Here is a 19,433-nt window from a genome sequence, read left to right on the forward strand (position 1 = left end):
ATGCCACAACAGAGCTACATGGCAGCAGCTAACGCCTCACCTGCAGAGGGAGAGAGCCAGAGGCAGCGTGAGCTCACGGTAACACTCGTTTTCTGCTAAAACTTGGGTCAAACAGAGGGTCACATGTTTAAAGTAAAAAAATAGCACCGGTTCATCCACTGGTAGTGATGCGGTGTAGTCAACATTCCTTTTGTTTGGCTGACAAGATTCATCACCATTGCCACATCATATTTGCACTATTGATGAAAGTGAAAATTTGAATTCAAAAGCTGAGAATAATTTACATAATGATGCACTCGCATGTAAATCTCGGTAAGCTTACAATCTGATCATCGATTGCATCTGACATTAATCTGTGAATAACTCCTTACAGTTGAATCGAGAGAAACTGAGCGAGAAAAACTCTTACCAGCTAAAATTTGGGATAAACTCCAAGGAACAGATCAGAAATGTTGGCGTTATCATTGACTGACCTTCATTTGCAGTCCTAAATTGAAGGAATATTGCGAGTGTCAGAGGGGATCTCACAGGCAGACAAGTTAAAACATGCCTTTATCTCCGGCAGGCTGGACTAATGTAACACATGTCTGTCGAGGAAAGCTTTTGGACAGGTTACAACTCGTACAGAACATACCCGCAGAATAAACCCAGTAGAGCCCACGTTGCTTCGATCCCAAAATCTTTTCATAGCCAGTCTGTCACAGAACTAATTATAATCGTTTATTGAATCACCGAATGGCTCGGCTTCTTGTCTGACATGTTTAAAACCTGGCTGGATGTTGTAAAGGCTTTTAGTTGTCACATCTTTTACCATTGTTTTTCTGCAGAATTTTACCTGATGCCATCTTGTCAAAGCTTTCATTTTTTTCCCTTTAGCATACATTTTGATCATGTCATTCCACATTTAATGCTTGTTTGAAGAATAGTGCTATACATTAGACTAAAAACTGATATTAGGAAAATGTAAGAGGGGTCCGAGGCTCATTAGAGACAAATGTTGGGAAACTGACATCCTTTAAGCCCTGATTTGAATATTGATAGTTTAACACTTAATCAGGCACAGTGCGCTTTGCAAAAAGTCAATGCGTTTGTTTGTTGCAGTGATCACAGGCAAAGCTGAAATATGCCAGCAACCAGACTCAGGTTTAATTATGTTCAAGTAAGCCGAGAGCAACTATACTGGTGCAGCTTTTATACCACTAACAGTGTTGGTTCTAAGCTGTAGAAAACCACTAAAAATATATGAGCAACCTCAACATGTTTGTAAAATGCAGGGCTATTGAAATACCAACTTGTGAAAGCTTTTAAGATAAAGGCAATGTGATGTCTGTCTAAACAAAAGGAACATGTTATCACTAATGTCGACGTCGTGTTGCTCCACTGTGAAATAGAAAACTCATTACTGCCATCTAGTGGGAGGCCAGAGTAATGTCAAGGCAAATAACAATTTTATTGAATTAATACATTAACATACAAAAGCATCAAATACAACATTCTTCAAGATGACCCATTTAAACAGCAGGGTAAGACACTTCATCTGGAGTTGACAGCTCAACACCCTGTAAACACACAAATTAAATTAGTGAAACAGTCGTGTTCAAATTCACAGATGCTGGTTAAAACATTATGCCTCCACCGATCTTACCGTGTTCACGTCTTCAATGAGCACTGCTTTCCCCTGCATCTCAATGTCGCTTTCCGTGTCATTGTGCGAGCAGTACTCTTCACTCTCAGTCTCGATAGAACTGGGCTGAGAGATTTATCAGCATTAGGATGGTGTTTGCTCCATGTGGCATTAAAGGCTTTTTTGTTTTTATAAAAAAAAGGGTATAGATTTCACAGGTTCACAATGAACAAGGTACTTCTAGCAATAAAGTCAGCCACTTTCAAACACCTTCACTTCCCCTCAGAAATGGGAGGAAAATGAAATGTTTACCATTCAAACACAAGCTTGCAGCTCAGTTAAAAACTGGAAAGAGCCACGATCATGCGCTGCCTTGACCTTTAGCACTAACCTCATAGTCGGGATCCACCTCGGGGCCCTCGTCATCAGCGAGTGCCTGATTAAGCGCCTCCACCCAGGTCCGACTCTCCTCTTCTTCTTCTTCATCCTCATCCAACTCAGCCTGCTTTCTCTTGCTGCCCTTTCCACACGGTTTAGTAGGAGAGACTCTGATTTCTGTGGGGAAACAAGCATATTTAGAAAGGTGGCTGGGGAGAGTCATGGTCTTGCATGACCATCAAAAGGTCAAACCGTAAATCCTTTTTCCACATCAAGCATGACTGTTACACCAACATTGACCTGATCTGAACTCAGTTTGACATCGTAAAACATGTTTGTTTTGGTGCTGCTTAAGAGGGGAACCTTGTTAACAAAGCGATTACATTTGCAATGTTAAAAAAAGCAAAAACTAACAGTTTTCTTTCAAAGTCAGAAAATGCTGCACTTTTCAGGGAACAAAAATCTAGCACTGGTTTCCCTGAGTAGTTAGTTAAATGTTAACTTCTCCTACACTTGTCAACAATGATAGACCAAGTATCAGGGCAAACAGTTAACAACATTACTAGCCAAATAGCCAGTAGGTTCAAGTCACTAGCCAGCTTCCCCAGGACACTTAAGATTAGCTGTTAAAAACAACAACCTTAACACGCTTTAATGAGGCCAAAGGAAACATCCTTCCCAATGAGAACAATTAGCAATAAATTATCATTGCATGAGTTGGGAGCAGTGGTGTAGATTTACACAAGTACAATTGTGAGATACTTTACTTGAGAATCTCCATGTTATGCTACTTTGAACTTCAATTCAGAGGTAAATAGTGTACTCTTACTTCTGGTACTTACATTTTGAATTCAGGACTTTTACTTCTAACAGATTAGTCTTACACTCTGGTACTACTTTTACTGAGGTACAAGATAGGATAACTTCTCCCACATCTGGATTAGAAACTCATAAGCTAACAAAATAAAAATGGGGCAACGTTTTTGGTATTGTAATTTAGTGGACAACAAACAAGGCGTGCTTTCCACAGAATAAGATTTTTTTCACAACTCTTGATACCTGGTGAGAGGGAGAGCCCGATGCTGCTAGACACCGGGTATCCCAGTTTACTCTGCACCCAGCGGGGCAGCACGGACAGCAGCAGGCGGGTGACCCGATGCAGGCGCTTGCGGCCGGAGAGGCTCTGGCGTCCGGGGCTGAGGGCCGAGGGGCTGAGGACGGCCTTCTCCTGCGGCTTTCGGTAACCCAACACCCACCAAAACCCGCGGTATGTGTAAACCTGTAAGTAAGTGCCATTTTAGAGTGCATGTAAAGCTAAGTTGGATGCAAAGGTGACTTAGCTGCAGCTCTTACCACGATGCCGAAGGGCCAGAGGAGGCCGCGCAGAACGGAGCGAAACACGCCACCGCTTCTCACTACGCTGTCCTCCTGCAGAGACAAAACAGGTGAGAGCTACCATTTACGAGTTGTTACGTTAATTCATATTATGTTCTCTATGAGTAGCATCTATAACACTTGTGGAGAACACCGAGATTTGATGCGTCTTTCCACCATTACGTTACCTCAGTAAGACTGTTTTCGACCTGCTCCAGCTCCACGCTTTCAGTGGGGATTTCACAAGTCATCCTGGTGGGTCTGCCGGCCTGCGATGATAAGGAAGAGGCGTTAAAGGGAGTACTGGGTGGTGTGTCTGTGTCTATGTGTGTGAGTTTTGGAGGGTAATATGTAGGCTACCCTGAAGTTGCATCTGTTTAGCCAATCAACAGGGACGAATGCACCTGGCGCAATCAGAGAGGACCAATGGAGAAATCCCGCCAATTAAGCTGAAACCGGTCACATGACCAGTTTGAATTCAAAAAGAGGTCACATCATCCCAGAAATGCATAGTGAATATGCTGCAAAAATAACTATAAAACCTATCAACTAAGATAAGAATAAAGGTTTTAAAATGAATCAAACTAAATTATCTAAACTTGAAAACAAACATGTATGTTGGTAAAACAAAACTTGTCTTGATAAAACATTTTAAAAGAGGAGAAAACAGTTTACTGTAGCATTTCCTTTCCCACAGGTTGCAGCTTTATATGTGTATAAAAAAGGTTTTTATATGTGTATAAATAAGGTTTTTATTTATTGATTGATTAAGTCCAAGTGATATGAACTATTATACAAATAAACTGTACCCTTCCAGCAATAGGCTTTATCAACTATTTTCAGACATTTTTAGACCAAACCTGACTATAATGGAAAATATAACCAGCAGATTACTGCTAATAAACATAGTCAATAGATTTAGCTTATTGCAACCATAAACATAGCCGTAACCATGAAAAGTCAAATAGTTATTTGGATAAAATTAGTAACATGTTCTTTCCTGACGTTCTGAGAGGTAGAGAGATGATGCATGTCTGCTTGTTTGCATATGAAGAGGTTTAAGAGCGAGGCCCACCATTATGTTCCCTCAAGCTCCCTAATTGGTAACCGTTTCCGCTTCTGGCTTTCGTCACATTTTGTTGATGCATTTGGTGGAGGACAAAACGTGCAAAGTGGAGATGTATAAAAGCTGCCTGTTATCCCCCCTTTGCCAGTATACAACCGAGCCTGTTTGCAAAGACAGTGAAAGACGTTCAGCGATGGATCACAACACAGTCACACGGACCTTCAGTTATGGAGCTATTGGCAGTAGGACTGAAGCTCTGGAGGATTGGTCCACATCACGCAGACACAGCAGCGCAGGGATCCGTGCACTCCTGTGGGCTACCAGCAGTGCACGGTCCCTCGGGCGTTCACTAGGATCGGACTTCCAGACCAGCCGGGAGAACATTTATCCAAATATCCTGACACCTGACAGTATCCCACAGTTCACTATACCAAGTCTGTCTGTGCAGAACAGCTTCAGATCATTCGACAAAGAGACATACGAGGATAGTGCAAAGACAAATGATGGCTTAGGGAGTTCTGGGACTGATCTGGAGTCATCTTTATCTGCGTCTCTGGCCTGCTCCACGCTCTCATCAACCACATCTTCCAACAGCCTCACTTTGGTTCTGTCAGATCGCAGGGCCGAGAGGAGTCTCTCCGACCCCTATTCCCGGAGGAAATCTATTCTTCAGAGGGAGGCTTCGTATGATTGCTCCTTCTCCGAGGCCCAGCACTGCCTGGACCCTTCCAGCAGAGCCGCCCTCTCCCTGCCACACTTAGCCAAAGTCACCACCCCGTACGGCTTCGTCACCTTGAGCCAGAGCCCACAGATGGCGAGCGAGGAGGCACTTCTCTGCCAAGCTGGGCCGAGGCGCTTAAACAAGGGCGAGGAGACTGCATGCGCTTATAGCAAAACTCCACTGACAAGGACAGTATACAACAAAGGCAACTCCCTTTACCTGTCAGAAGACAAGAAGAGAGTGTTTAAAAATTCAACAGACTCACAGAACAAAGAAAAATCAGTTTCTTCAGAGATAGAGGCTGCCTCTAACAACAACAACACAACAGTTTCATCCTCTTCTACACCCAAACAACCAGATGGCAAGCGTAAAAAGCAGTTCTACAATGTGATACGGAAACACTTCATCTCCCGCCATTAGAATTTCATCTTGGGACTGATTTGTAACCATGCAAAGTGTGTTTTAAACGTTTAAACTGTGTATTTATTCATGTAAAAACATGCCAATGTACAGCAATGTTCTTGTGAAATACAAAGCATTTGTCTAAAGCTGTGAAAAATGTGTGGAAAATGTATCAATTGTCACTTAAAAAATAATAAACAACATAAACAGACTACTTTTATATTGTGTGTACTATGTTAATGTCTTATTCATTTAAAGTTCCTGTTTCATGTGTTGAGTAGCCTGGAGAATCACCTTATAACCATTCTGGGCAGAGTGAGTACTTCAGATCCACCATAGTGCTTAAGGTTAATGAATTCCTCCACCGCTTTCAGGATCTTAAATGTCACTCGCTCTCGGGCTGTCGGCTCCTATTCAGCCCCTTGTTGAATACGTCTGTGTAGTTTCCACGGTTAGCTGGATCTCTAAACCTGCATGAATGTGTGCTGGTTCGTCCCTCAGGCAATTGTTGCTCCTCAGCATACGAAGTGCGTCAGTGAAGAGACCCTTAATGATGGTCGACTAATGCATCCTCGAGGAGCCCTGCGCCCTCCACACTCCCACACACTGAGATTTAGTGGGTAAATATCATTATGATGCAGAGTGCTCGGCTCTTGGAGCAGTGGAGGGCAATGAAAATACAAGAATAGGTGTGTGGAGAACATCTAGAATGATAATCACTCGCCATAAGGTTTGTTTATTCGCATGATATAAGTGATTCTACATTCACATTGTATGCCTCAGGGTTTCCGCTACCATTTAATTCACAGCTCATTTCAGTCACTTAAGATAAAGAGATTGATGATTTTTTTTTTCAGAACATTAAGCAATAAGACTTAAACCACATTTAAACCCAAAAGCAAGTGTTATAGTTGTACATGCTTTATTTAGCCTGTATCTTTGATCTGTATTGTGTTATAATATTTAATTTACCCCCAGGCCATTATATCCCAATCATTTAAATGGGGTGAACAAAATGCAGAAAATTCAAACCTTCTAAAAGCTATGGATTTGTTAAAAGTATTTATACAGGAAATAAAATGCAACAGGCACTCGATTCTACAAAATAATAATGAAAAGAAAAAAACGTCAAGACCGAAATAAATAAGATAAAAAGGTAATATAATTGGTAACAGAAAAGGGAATGATAATAATTCTTGAAAAAAAGTATAACCTGTTAACACACACTTTAAATGTAATTAAAATCTTAACATGTTTAAGACTGCATTTGTTTTAACTAAGTTTACCAAATAAACTTGCTACTGAGTATATATCTGGAAGCCAAGAAAATTACTTTATTATATAACAAAAGTCAATCAATATCAATCAATACATAGATCAATTTAATAAATGTATATTGATAGAGGAATCAAAATCAAGGAGAGTCTTTTTCATTGTCATGAAATATTTTTTCAAACATTCCCATCTCCCTCCGGATGGATTGTAAGAGGTCTTGTGACATTTTGGATTTGATTGACACTTATTTAATGACCATAACCATTTTTCATTTCTCCTCTGTAAATATAAGTCCGTCCAGTGCTTCCTTTTCAAAATGATGACATTAATGGACCATGACTGTTACGGACATTTTGATTTACACAAAGCTTGTTTTCAGCTCTATATTTTGAGATTTGTAAAATACATCAGTCACAAACATGTTTACACGTTGTCATTGTGATTTAAATGAGACAGTGTTATGATATAAATATAGCAGAAATTATTGTGGAAAACGCTTTGAGAGACTATCACCCTTAACCCAGAGGATGTGAGGGATGGGAGTACTTCAATAGAACACACTCAGGAATACACTCCAGCGCAACAGCACACACAATGGCAGATAACGTATCATAGACACATGCGTGGGAGTTTTTCTGTGGATCACTGACATCACAAAGGTGTTGTATCATCGCAAGATGGTCTCTAGTGCTGTTTTTCCAGAGCTGTGCTACAAAATTAAAGATGGTAATGTTGAATATTCAAAAAGGTCTTTATGTTTCTCATACGGCCTGTGCTGCAGCAGCTCTTTTCACCCTCTGTCCAAAACCAGAGCCCTGGTCAGTCTGCTCTGATTTGTTAGCTGGGCGGCACTGTTGTCATTGGTGAACCGCTTAGAGATGCCCCGCCCCTTATCCTATCAAGTATAATGTGTTGGAGCGCTAGCCAATAGAAGCACAAGTGTTACATAGTGATGTCACCATGTTAAACAAAGGAGTCCAATCGAGACGTTTCAGGCAGGGGGGGGGGGGGACACACTGTGAAACTCCCTCTGAAGGGAAATTTGGGATTATAGCCTTTGCAGACCATTTACATGCACATATTACACAAACCTATAACACACTACAGGAAAGGAGCACTTCCCTTTCCATCTTCATAGTGTGTAACTACTCCTCTCATGTCATCATAGGTCATAAGAGAATGTATCTCCCATTGTTGCCATATATTGTCAAGGTTAAGCTGCTTGTACTTTATCTGCTAAAATATGTAACCTTTCCTTTAAAGTCAGTGAAAGCAAACACTCCTAAATGCAAGCACCGAGTCTTGAAGAGGGCGTTGCATTTGTTGAGACTTAAAACTGCATCATACAAAAGAGAGAAGTTCACTCTGAGCATACACATGGCGAACGTAGATAAACTGAGAGAGAACGAGACGTCAGAGCGAAATGAAGGGGCTTTCTGTAACTGCTCTTCCTCGTTCTGCCAAATTGAGGTTAGCTCAGAGAACAATTTTGCCCTCAAAACAGACCCCACTTTTCCGGTACCCACCTCAAGTACATAAGTGAAAAAAAAATATGTGCAAAAGATAATCAGGGCAGAACATTTACATTCAACTACACAGACGAGAGGCAGAGCAAAAGTGTCAGAGGGAGTTACTGAGCTAAACGGAAAGTATTTCGGAGAGGCACTGAGTTAGCCCTCTGTAAGCTACACACACACACACACACACGCACACACACACACGCACCGCTTTCAGTGTCACAGCAGTGAACAGTGAGAGAGGTGGAGGTGAGGTTGTAACTTTATAGATTTCTGATGGCGTCTGGACCTGGCAGCAGAGAGGAGGAACAGCCACCAGCACTGCCTGTCAAAAAGCACAGGTAAGAGGAACAAACTGACTCTTAATAGAAGTGTATGAGTATTTAAAAGATTCTCTTATTGGGTTATCTTTAGATCTAGTCCATAATCCTCAATAAGATCCTTATTTATTAGGTAGGACACTCATTTGCTTATGTCAAACCTCCTGCAGGGCTTGCACTTACATGTGTTTTTGTGATTCTGCGCATCAGTAGCCGTTCTTCCAGATGCTCCAGTGTTGGGTCTGATTGCCTGACGCTCAGCCCTGTTGGACTCCAGCATCAGAACTACACGTACAACGACGTCTTCCCTGAACCCACCGATTGTCACGCAGCCCAGTGCCCCATACACTACGGTAGGTTGACAGAAGGTAAAGTGACTAAAGGACGTGGGAAAGTGCTCCATTGTTCTAAATGTCATTGAAACCACAAATCCATCATCTACTGGTGCGTGGTTCTCTCATTCGGATACAGCTCAGAGCGATGGGAAGAGAAACTTCTTACGATAATATGAAGTCTTCTCAGTTCGTCATTCTCGTGAGAAATGAAAGCGAGGAAGTTCAAATGTGAAACTCTTACTTTCAATAACATTCATTTAGTATTCTGATAGATTATAATGAGTTGCAGACTGTTAATGCTGACACACACTCCTCAAATGCGTGCATGTTTATTGCTTTTGCTCACTGACCCAAATCTCTGTCCCTGTGTTTCTCAGATCCCTCCCAACACCTGGTGAGATTTTTCTCCGATGGCACCCCGCCGCCTGTCCCAAAGAAGAGGTTAGCTCGCACCCTCTCCCTCCCTTGCCCCAATCTGCCTCCACTCTCCCCTCTGTGTCCCCCGTCTCCACTGCAAAGACACCCTCAGAACTTCGACAACCCCCTGTACATGCTGGCACCCATACCTGACATGCTTTTCAGAGAGGAGACAGAAGAGTTTAAACCTGTCAGTGGGAGTAACGTCTCTTTACTGCATCTATCCCAGCTGTCCTTTGACACCCCGGATGAACACCTGCCCTTCCTATTCAGTAGATTTGACGACCAGAAGGTTATTTCTCAGGGGATTCAGAATCGACATCTACTGTTTTTGAGAAGCGTGGCCCAGAGTGTGGAGGCTGGGATCCTGCTGCAGGGAGAGGCCTCAGAGAGGAACGTGAGCTCGTACCAGCCTCAGGATTTCCTGCTGTGTGAGGGCAGCGGGCCAAAGCAGATCGGAGACACGCGTTTCTACAGCCTGCACAGCCCCAAGCAACCCGGGAGGACGCTTGGTTTAAGGGTAAAGTTACAACTCTTTTAAATAGAGTACTGTACGTTCTGTATGATAATATAAAAAGCTAACATGTTCTGTTGTAGTATTCTCTGTTCACTTTGGGTCACATTGCAATTGAGGTCATCTGCAAAGCGAAGTGGTTTGCACATTGCTAGCAGTAAAACAAACTTGATCTTTATCACGATTGGCAAATGTGACACTGACTTGCGGTACCCGAAACACTTCCTCTAAACTGTCATCAGGTGTCATAACTGCAACAGGAAGGCAAGAGAAGATATATTATTGCTATGCATGTTTTTTTTTATTATGACTATGGAGTTTTCGGTCTTTCTGTGCAGGTACACAAACAGCCTGATGAAGCCTCCTTAGCTCACACCAAACACCAGCATGTCAACGTTCAAGATATGATTGCTTATTTCCAAGCAAGCAGCGCCCTGAGGGAAGATTCCAGTAAACTACAAACTCAAGCTCCCTCTCATCCTCTGAAGTCAGACTGCAGTGCTGCTCCACCAGCAGGTGGAGGCAGCACTGAGTGTGCCACAGTTCATGTGAACATGAATCTGCCCTCTGTTCAGTCTCTCCTGCAGAAAGGACTCTCAGTGGGTGTTGAGAGAGACCTTCCTCACGCCACTCTAGAGGACTTTGTCCAGGTTAACAGCTCACTGCAGAGCACTGACTGTGAGGCCTATGACAGACAGGTATGTGCTCTGTTGCTGCAGATATTACTAGGCTCAGAACATCTGTATGACATCGGAGCCACAGCGGCTGAGCTCAGACCTCAGGGCATCTTTTTAGTGTGGCCCTACAGGGATAATGAAGAGGGAGAAGACAAGGATGATTCTGAAATGAAGAGCGGTTTCACAGAAAAAGGGATCCAGATGTTATTCAGGACACACGGTTCCCCTCGTGTGGTCTTAACCCCGGTATCATCTGCTCCAATACCTCACCTCTCCACCTACATAAAAACCCAGATTGCAGCTCTGATTGAATACTGCCTCCACTCACAAGAGAGTCTGGCCTCAGGCCTGTCCAAGTCCTCGTACCGCAGAGGGCTCCTCTTCCTGGGGTCTCTGCTCCACTCTGACAGCAGGGGGCCGCAGATGGCTGACATGGTGGCCCTGCTTCAGGTTCTCCTCTGGGGGCCGCGAGCCTCCATCTTCAATCAAAGCGGCTCTATGACCACCGCTGTGCACAACTGGCTGACAGTCAAGCGAGCGCTGCTGGTGATGAAGCTGGCAGAGAGAGGGCTGATCCAGGATCAGTCTGCACTGAGTTGGGAGGACTGTATGTGCCTGCAGTATCTGTCGTTCACAGACCCGGAGACAGTCCTGAGTGTGACCAGTCAGCTGTCACTGGACGGATCATCGTGAAGTTAAATCATTATTTTGCCCACTCTCGGGTATTGACAGTCCAAGATCATTTCAATTGTCAGTCTGTATTATGCAGAATAGTCAAAAATACACTGAGAAAGGTTTTCCAATCCATGCTTTAAAAATACAAAACATCGATATTCTTCATATACTGCTCTTCATCTTCATGTGACATTGATTTAATAAAATGCTGCACTTATTTCTGCTGTAATATTTTATATTAAGTGGCCTACATTTGTATTTCCCAAGCAGCTTTTTGCTATAAGTGAAGGAATTAAAAAAAAAAAATGTATTGTAAAAAAAATTAAATAACTAAATGACTCACTACGTTTTTTGTGTGTATTTTTCACGCTAAATATTGCACTCAAAATATGATTGATTTAAAACATGCTAGCTCTATATCACATGTAATATTAACATGATTTGTTTGGTGTTAAATATCAGTTATAGTCACTACTCATACATAGCAATACCTCTAGATGAAATTTAATTGAATAGAAGTTGTTGAGTCCATGAGATTTCATTTTTTTTCCATGCTTTACAGATTTTTTAAGACACATATTTGTGAGGGAATAATTTGCTTGGTTTGAAACAGTTAATAATTTTCTCCTCACACTGTTTCCTTTCCCACGGCATAGGTCTACGGCCTTGGGTATTGCTGCTATCTCTCTTAAGGGGGAACAGCTTGGGCACATTGTTGTCGCCAGTCTAGGACAGAGCACAAGCCGCCTTGAGGTAGTTTACTGTTCAGGGACGAAGGTTGCCTGGCGCACATTCTTTCCTATGGTCGAGAGCTGTAGTTAGATTCAGGGTCCATAGTGTTTAGTCTCACTGATAAAGAATGTTGATTATTACACTCCGAACTAAGTGAAACCTCGAGCTGCAGAAAGAGTTCTTCAGAATTGGTTTGTCAACTCGTGACACACCACCTGTCTTGTCAATTCTCCGGCCGTAACTCCAAATAAACCGTCAGTGTTTGCCATCAAAGCTCCAGCTCTCCTCGTGTCTCTCTGAGTCCTGACTCTCCATTGCTACAGAAGTTTCCCCCACAGTGTTGTGAGCGTGACTGTCCATAACGACTCCATTGTATGCTTATTCCTAATCAAATCAAGATTAGTGATACACTTAAGGTCTCCGTATGCACCAAAGGAAGTGCTTTCAGACCAATATGCAACCATAAACCTCTTTCAAACACCAAGATTGAGTCAATTCAATGTATCTGACTAAATAGACAATTATGCCCGCTGATCAGTTGTGAAGATGTGAGTCAGTTTAGACCTTTTTCTCAGATTTTCAGACACCCACTACTATCTTGTAAAATAAGTTTGACGCCATGAATGCAGCCCCAGGGAGGCTAGGTGACAGCAGACGTGTGTCCATGTGTAAACAAACACTTTACATGTGGTCAGAAACCTTATAGGATTAGATAAACCACAGACACCCCTTTCTTAGGTGAGCACTTTTATTTAGTAGTTACAACATGCAGATCTCTATCACGTGAACTAAAGCAACAAATGAGAATCATGTGCACGTTTAAAAAAAAAAAAAATTGAATCAACTAGTACTTGCTATTGAAACATTTCTACTGACAGGAGTAGGATTAATTTAAATGTACTATAAATATCACACTGTGGAGATGATCATCGGAGAGAAGGGGGGGGGGGGGGGGGGGTTGGCACTACACATCATGGATACAGTTGAGGACACAATGCCCGGATATTAAGTGGGCACTTACTCTACATTCCTGGTACATTAACATCTTACCCTAGTGCAAATATAATTGAAACACAGGTGAAGCAAACAAAGGAAACCTCAAGCACACTGTATTTGGATAATATATTCATTTCCCGTAAGAATCATAAAGCTGTGTAGCGTATGGATTGAAATAAGAACAACAAACATCTGTAACTGCTCAACTGCTCATTTAATCGTCATCAGAGGAGTCTCGCTCGATGCTGTAAGCCATGAAGAAAGCATCGGGGCGGGAGGGGACGAGGGGATGACCCGGTCTCACAATCTCAAAGCCCAGGAAACTGAAAGTACGCAGCAGGGAAGCTGGGGAGGAACAAGAGGGACACGGATGTAAATAAAGGACCGTGATCCAGAGACGGCACCTTCAAAATGCTGTCAGAACGGCCAGTCTGGTGTACATATAAAGTATATTACAGCTTTGAGTAAACAAAGCAGTTCAAATGAAGAGTTTAACATAATAAAAACCCAGTTAAAAAAAAAAAGTCTCACCTCTGTCGTCACGGCTCTTGTGGAAACAGATGAACGCGTGATCAACCTGCAGCTGCTCTTCTGCAAATTCCAGCAGAAGAGCAAAACTGTAGAGAAACAAAGCAAACAGACGGGTGAATGTTTCACAGGAGGAACTTGAAGTTACAAAATAGGTATTCATTATGGTCTAAGCACAAGAGTAACATTCAACAAGAAAACCAAAGCATTTAAACCTTAACTTAAAATACTTATTTGATCAATCAGGCTCACCAAATGATCTTTTACACATTTATTTATATTAACATTCAAGTTTTAGTTAATCTACTGTACGAATAAAAAAAAACCTTAATGGTCTGTTATTCCCCGAGGTGTAGACAATCTATCAATTTCTTAGTATTATTTGGAATTAGTACATAATGTACATTTGGTCGCCCATCAATCATATAGATAGAAACAAGTTGAAATGTTTGTACAAGAGATTTCTTTTAAATGTTGAAAAGCGTTCTGCCCACGGACCTTTCTTTGCTGCCCTCGGGCAAAGCTCCAGGAGGGATTTCCACATAAAGATTCTCTCCCTTCAGCGCCGCCCTCCAGACACAGTGCTTGCCCTCGGAGCGACGGGGCTCGAAGAGCAGGAAGCGCACTCTGCCGTTGGCAGGGGGGGGCTCCTCAAGAACCAGCAACTGAGTATCCTACAAGACAGAGAGGACAACATGTTCAGAGGACAGAGTATAACGTTGCAGAATGCAGGATACAAATAAATGCAGTTAAGGAATCTTGATGAAAATTACAGAAATACTTTAGAGTTGGCAAGGAAACCACAGCTGACCCTGAAGCCTGAACCGGAGAAGCGGTAAAGATAAAAACAATCAGGTGAATTAACTTCAGAGCTATAAACATACAGTAGATTGGTGGCTTTGATAGACAGGATGAGCCTCAGGTGAAGAGCGGCTTCACATCTTTCCAACTTTTAAAAAAAATCGGCATTATGGTTTAGTTATTTCTGCATCCTTTTGATCAGTTTATTTCATCACAATCATTTCAAATGTTGCTTATTTTGGGTTCATTTCAGTGTATTGAACCAGATTAATCAAACGCACTAAACATTACATGTCACATGTTAGACGCTTTTATCCAAAGCGACTTACATACTCAATACTGTGGGCAATCCCCACAGGAGCAATTTGGGGTGAAGTGTCTCGGGGACACAACGACATGCAGTGGGGTTTGAACCTGTGCTCCCCTGGTGCCAGCCCCTCCCATTTGACATTCCTGCCCTCCCCCAATAAACACGTTTTATTTTATTTATAAAAATGTGTTAAATATATATATATTTTTTTTTTTATTATAAATAAGCTGTGAACTTTAAGGCTACGATGTATGTGATGTCAGAGAGTAAGATAAGAGTAATACATGCAAAACAGGTATGAAATACTATATGGCAGTAAAACAAGAATACAGTTTGAAAGGGGAGTGATTTGTAAAATATCCATAAAGAAAAAGAAAATCTGCTTACAGTTCTGTTTCATATGGGTGTTGAGAGATGTATCCATAGACTTCTTCATTTTGCTCTCAAAGTGCACCAGATTGATGCTTTTAACTTCAATATTTAAAAAAGAAATAGCACTTTACCCCTGCTTACACCTATACACCTATTACAGCTACCCCACAGCACCCCCAAAAGAAAATCTCGGGCACCGATACTGGCCGCGGCACATGGCGGTTTCGTGTGCCCTCCCATGAAAATCATATGCCCTCCCTGTAGATTTGTTCTGGCGCCGGGTCTGCCTGATCTGAACACCAACACACTAGCACCACAGCCCCCCACTAAACAAATAGTCCCATGGTGAATTTCCGTAACGTAAGTAACAAATGGCAAAAATGTACTTTGAGTTTGATGTGAACTCAGCAGTAACAATAAGACCTGCTGATTTACTGCAGCAGTATAAAAGCCTAGCAAAACAATCACATTATTAGCTGGGTTGAAGATGAAGATTGAAAAGAGCAGAACTGCAAATAAGTTGTTTGTCTTTCTCCTAGTTGTATTATTAACTTATCTGCGTTGATAGTTCAAAGAGGTTGCTCTCTGTATTTCTAAAAATATTAAAAAAGTGCTTTTTAACTCACAGAATAGAATAGCTTAGCTGAAAGATTGCGATCCCTCTGGTCATTCCCTCGCCCACCTGGGATCTTCAGGGGTGGGAGAGGGGCATCAGGAGCACCACAGAGGCCCCGGACACGGGTTACTGCAACAGCGGGAGCACCTCCTGGGATTGGAGATACTGGAGTGTGAAACAAACGCACACACAGAAGGAGCCATTATTAAATGGAGCATTCACTGGAGGTTCTGCTACCCGACTCCCGATATAAACAACAGGGGTTAGACATTAAACTGTTGAGTTACTCATCTTCAAAACTACGGTTAAACAGTGGCTAAAGTTGAGTGAGTCCTAAGAAACTAAACATAAGGCAGATGGGAACAGTTCAATCAGTAACTGTCCTCATCGCCAGCAGACAGACAGGAAGCTGAAATAGTTTGAGTAACACTTCCACATTTGAGATGTCCCATGTGAATGTCAACAAGAGGCAAAATATTCACGACAAGACATTTTTGTTTCCAATTCACAAAGTCCCAATCCTAATCCCTGTAACCTTTGGAAAAATAGGCTAGTTGTTCACGTAAGAAGCTTGACGTCTTTACTTCCAAAACCAGATTTGTGTGGGGTAACTTTAAGCTTGTCACATGATTTCTAGAGGAAGGCCGCCAGAGGATCAGGCTCTTATTTTTCTAAAAATCTGCCTACTTCAGTACTGCTGCACTAACAATGTCCCCCCCCAGGCTACCACAGAAAAACAACCGTTTAGCAGGTGAGCTGAGCTATATTAATTTAGAGGCCAGCCAATGAGCTCTGTAGAATTAGCTTGGCTTACCGGCGCAGATGTCTGTTTGTACGGTTGCATTCATTTACAGCATTGTGGGTAGGTCTGTTCTCAGGGTTCATATCGGGAACCTATCCCATTAGCAGCGTTACCACAGCGATGCAAATGCTCTCACACAAACTCACTGATGCTCTCCTACGCAAATGTCACCTCTATGCTATATGTGGAGCAATGTGTGAAAAACATTGTCAATCACATAACTCAGGCTAACCAAGTGCACACCCATGTTGTATTGGCTAAGACAGCTGCTCTGGTCACATGAGTGATGATTCTCTCAAGCTTCTGCTGCTGCATAAGAGCACCTTTGTCATGTATGAATATCATACAAAAAACACTTATCTCTAGGGGGGATATCATAATGCAAGTATCATTGCTTCAGATGCTCTTTAAACTATGGATAAAAAGAGAAAACTGTGTCAAATGATCGCAACATATTTTAGACAATATATGACAACATATATGCTGTTATTGCAAAAAATCTCCTGGCTAAACAGTCATCGCTGGACTCAAAATTACCCATACCACCCCCCCTCGCAGTGCAGTGGAAATTTCCTACGAGTCCTTCACCACACAAACAGCCTCGACAAAAAATCATGTTAGGACACGAAATAGATTAAAACACCACAAAGGTAATAATTCACAGGTTGTGTAAAATGATGCTACATATTTGCAGTAGGGTCAACCCCACTCTATAATCTTATTTCCAGTCAATGAATACATTTAAATTGGAAATTCCCCAACAAATAAGCAGTCTCCGGCTAGAGTCCAATGGCTGGCAGAGGCTCACACAATGGTTAATATAATACCCAGTTAAGATAGCACATAGCAAAGGTTATTTTATATGTTAATTAACTATCTGCACTATTGGAAGAAAATTGCTTCATTTTAACATTTCGTCGATGCAAAATTGCAACGCTTGCAAGCACCTGATCCCGAGAGCAAAATGGGAAAAAACAAACCTTGAATCCACAAATAACCAATTCAGCCATAATTTAACTACGAACAAGCTCCATGTACATAACATTATATACACATTTGTAGTGTGCCTTTATTATTTGTATGTTTTTAATTCAATTGCGAAATATTGTATTGTTGTTTGTGTTACTGCAACGGCTGAGGTATGAAAACATCCCTCTGATGTAACTGCTAACGTTCGCGCTAGCCGTATGCTAACAACGCTAGCAATTCAAACCGTTAACATTCAGATCAAAGATAAACAAACACTACAGTATCGACACAATACAGTTATTAAAACGTTTTACACATAAGATTTTTAAAGATTTGACATGGATAAAATGTCTTGAATGTATAAGACGGCAACATTAAATGTTAGCTAGCTAGCATCTCATATTTTAGGTAACGCATTTCAATGGCATTTCACATTAGCTAGCAAGCTAGGGCATGGATATTAACAGCAGTGATGATTATATTTTTGTCTATTTGCTAGATAAATACCAATGTTACTTGAATGTCAAACATTCAGGATAAATGACAGGAATGAAGAGTGGATTTTTTTAAGACATTTTTATAATATTGTATTAAACCAAACTTGGTTGACGATGTAATTTGGAAACCTGAATAAATAGTGCTGTTATGTAAACAAGAAGCCCAGGTAATAGTACTAGCACTCCAGGAAATATACGGCTCCCTTAGCTAGGCCGCGGCTTTTAAATGTATCCTAGCTTGCTAGCTTATGACAACAATTCACAACGACTACAACAACATACCTTCCACTTTCAGGTTTATTACTGGATTGTTCAATAACAGGCATTTCGGTTAAGTTTCTCTCTTTTTCTCTAACAAAACAATGACTATTCAAAATCGTCTGTAGGTTAGATTTAACCATAAGGCCAGCGTCCACACCAGCGGCTCTCTGTCTCTCCTCTACCCTAATGCTGCGCTCAGAGCCGGCTGCAGTATTTCAGAGGGGAGGGTCCTGCCCTGAATGACGTGCTGCTGTGAAAATATGACGCATAATGAACCACTTCACTAATAAATAAACAAGCACATTTATCTTAAGAAAGCATCAGAATGAGAAATCCTTTGTTTGTGGGAAATTAGAAGCATGGATGAGAGGCACACATGAATTAGGCTCATTTATTAATTTTAGAATGATAAGAAATCCTTTATTTGTCCGACAGCAGGGAAATTAAAAGCGTTGATAACTCGTAAAACTAAGCACATTTATTAGTTTAACATACATTGTGTAAAACTAATCATTATGTCAACATTGGGGGCTTTTTCTGATAAAATTGTGAGCATTTAATCTTAAATGTCCAGGTACACCTATTGATCATATGGTATACTTTACATATAGTACATGTGAAACAAGTCATTCTATTTGAGTCTTAAATATACATAACTATTAAACAAAAACTTGTAAAAGGAAATCTTTAGTAGGCCTAAATAATAATGTATACTTTTTTGGATAATCTGCCTGACTCCTTTACCTAACTGTAGGACTCATGCAAAATTGTAAAAATATTTGTATTTTATAGGTAACAAAACTGTTATTAAACTGTTGTGTTTAGTGAGGTTGATTTGGATAACCTATTTATCCATATGCAGTATTTAAGTATTGTGGAGCTTATTGGAGTGGAGCTCATTTGTGCTATTCCACACACTATTGGGTTTAACGATTCAAAAATGCATTAATAGCTTATCATTTTTGTTAATAAAGTAATATCGTCCTTTATATATTGGTAACTCTAACTCTCCAAATATAAAAATACAAAATTACCCTTTGAAATCCAATTGAGTATAGTATAGCGCAATGGAAACAGGTAAATGTTAGTACCTCAAATTTGCAACCCAATACAGTGTAGTACATGAGTAAAAGTACTTCCACCTGTCACTTACTGGTACTAAACAGACTTATTATAAGGTACAAAAGAGAAGCCTTATTTTGGACGTTCCCAAAAGAGCAATAGTTTTATTATTTGTATACCATTAGGCATCTA

At 41.2% G+C, this 19,433-nt stretch overlaps 3 protein-coding genes across 4 annotated transcripts; 1 reads left to right on the forward strand and 2 right to left on the reverse strand.

The window, feature by feature from the left end:
- Nucleotides 1–1,431: 1,431 nt before the first annotated feature.
- Nucleotides 1,432–3,721, reverse strand: org (oogenesis-related gene). The gene is made up of 6 exons (XM_079659972.1): nt 3,565–3,721; nt 3,356–3,430; nt 3,062–3,281; nt 2,016–2,179; nt 1,646–1,750; nt 1,432–1,559 (listed from the first exon to the last, which is right to left on the reverse strand). The coding sequence occupies exons 1-6, from the start codon at nt 3,625–3,627 to the stop codon at nt 1,512–1,514; spliced, it is 675 nt and encodes a 224-aa protein (XP_079516098.1). The 5' UTR covers nt 3,628–3,721; the 3' UTR covers nt 1,432–1,511.
- A 4,546-nt stretch (nt 3,722–8,267) lies between these two features.
- Nucleotides 8,268–11,625, forward strand: LOC307047632 (inactive tyrosine-protein kinase PRAG1). 2 transcript variants are annotated; one of them, XM_079694684.1, is made up of 4 exons: nt 8,268–8,698; nt 8,891–9,030; nt 9,390–9,949; nt 10,282–11,625. In XM_079694684.1, exons 1-4 carry the CDS (start codon nt 8,634–8,636, stop codon nt 11,311–11,313), a joined length of 1,797 nt encoding a protein of 598 aa, XP_079550810.1. In that variant the 5' UTR covers nt 8,268–8,633; the 3' UTR covers nt 11,314–11,625. The 2 variants fall into 2 exon arrangements, with proteins under 2 accessions (XP_079550810.1, XP_079550809.1); XM_079694683.1 differs by having other exon boundaries at nt 8,272–8,698; nt 8,888–9,030.
- Nucleotides 11,626–13,218: 1,593 nt separating this feature from the next.
- On the reverse strand, nt 13,219–18,386 carry oaz1a (ornithine decarboxylase antizyme 1a). Its single transcript, XM_079666612.1, is given in 6 exon segments — nt 13,219–13,368; nt 13,555–13,640; nt 14,050–14,225; nt 15,661–15,747; nt 15,749–15,815; nt 18,201–18,386. Coding segments are annotated over 6 exon segments (666 nt in total). The 5' UTR covers nt 18,320–18,386; the 3' UTR covers nt 13,219–13,237.
- Between the last annotated feature and the right edge of the window lie 1,047 nt (nt 18,387–19,433).

This window comes from Notothenia rossii (genome assembly GCF_949606895.1).
Source record: "Notothenia rossii genome assembly, chromosome: 1".
Classification (NCBI taxonomy): Eukaryota; Metazoa; Chordata; class Actinopteri; order Perciformes; family Nototheniidae; genus Notothenia; species Notothenia rossii.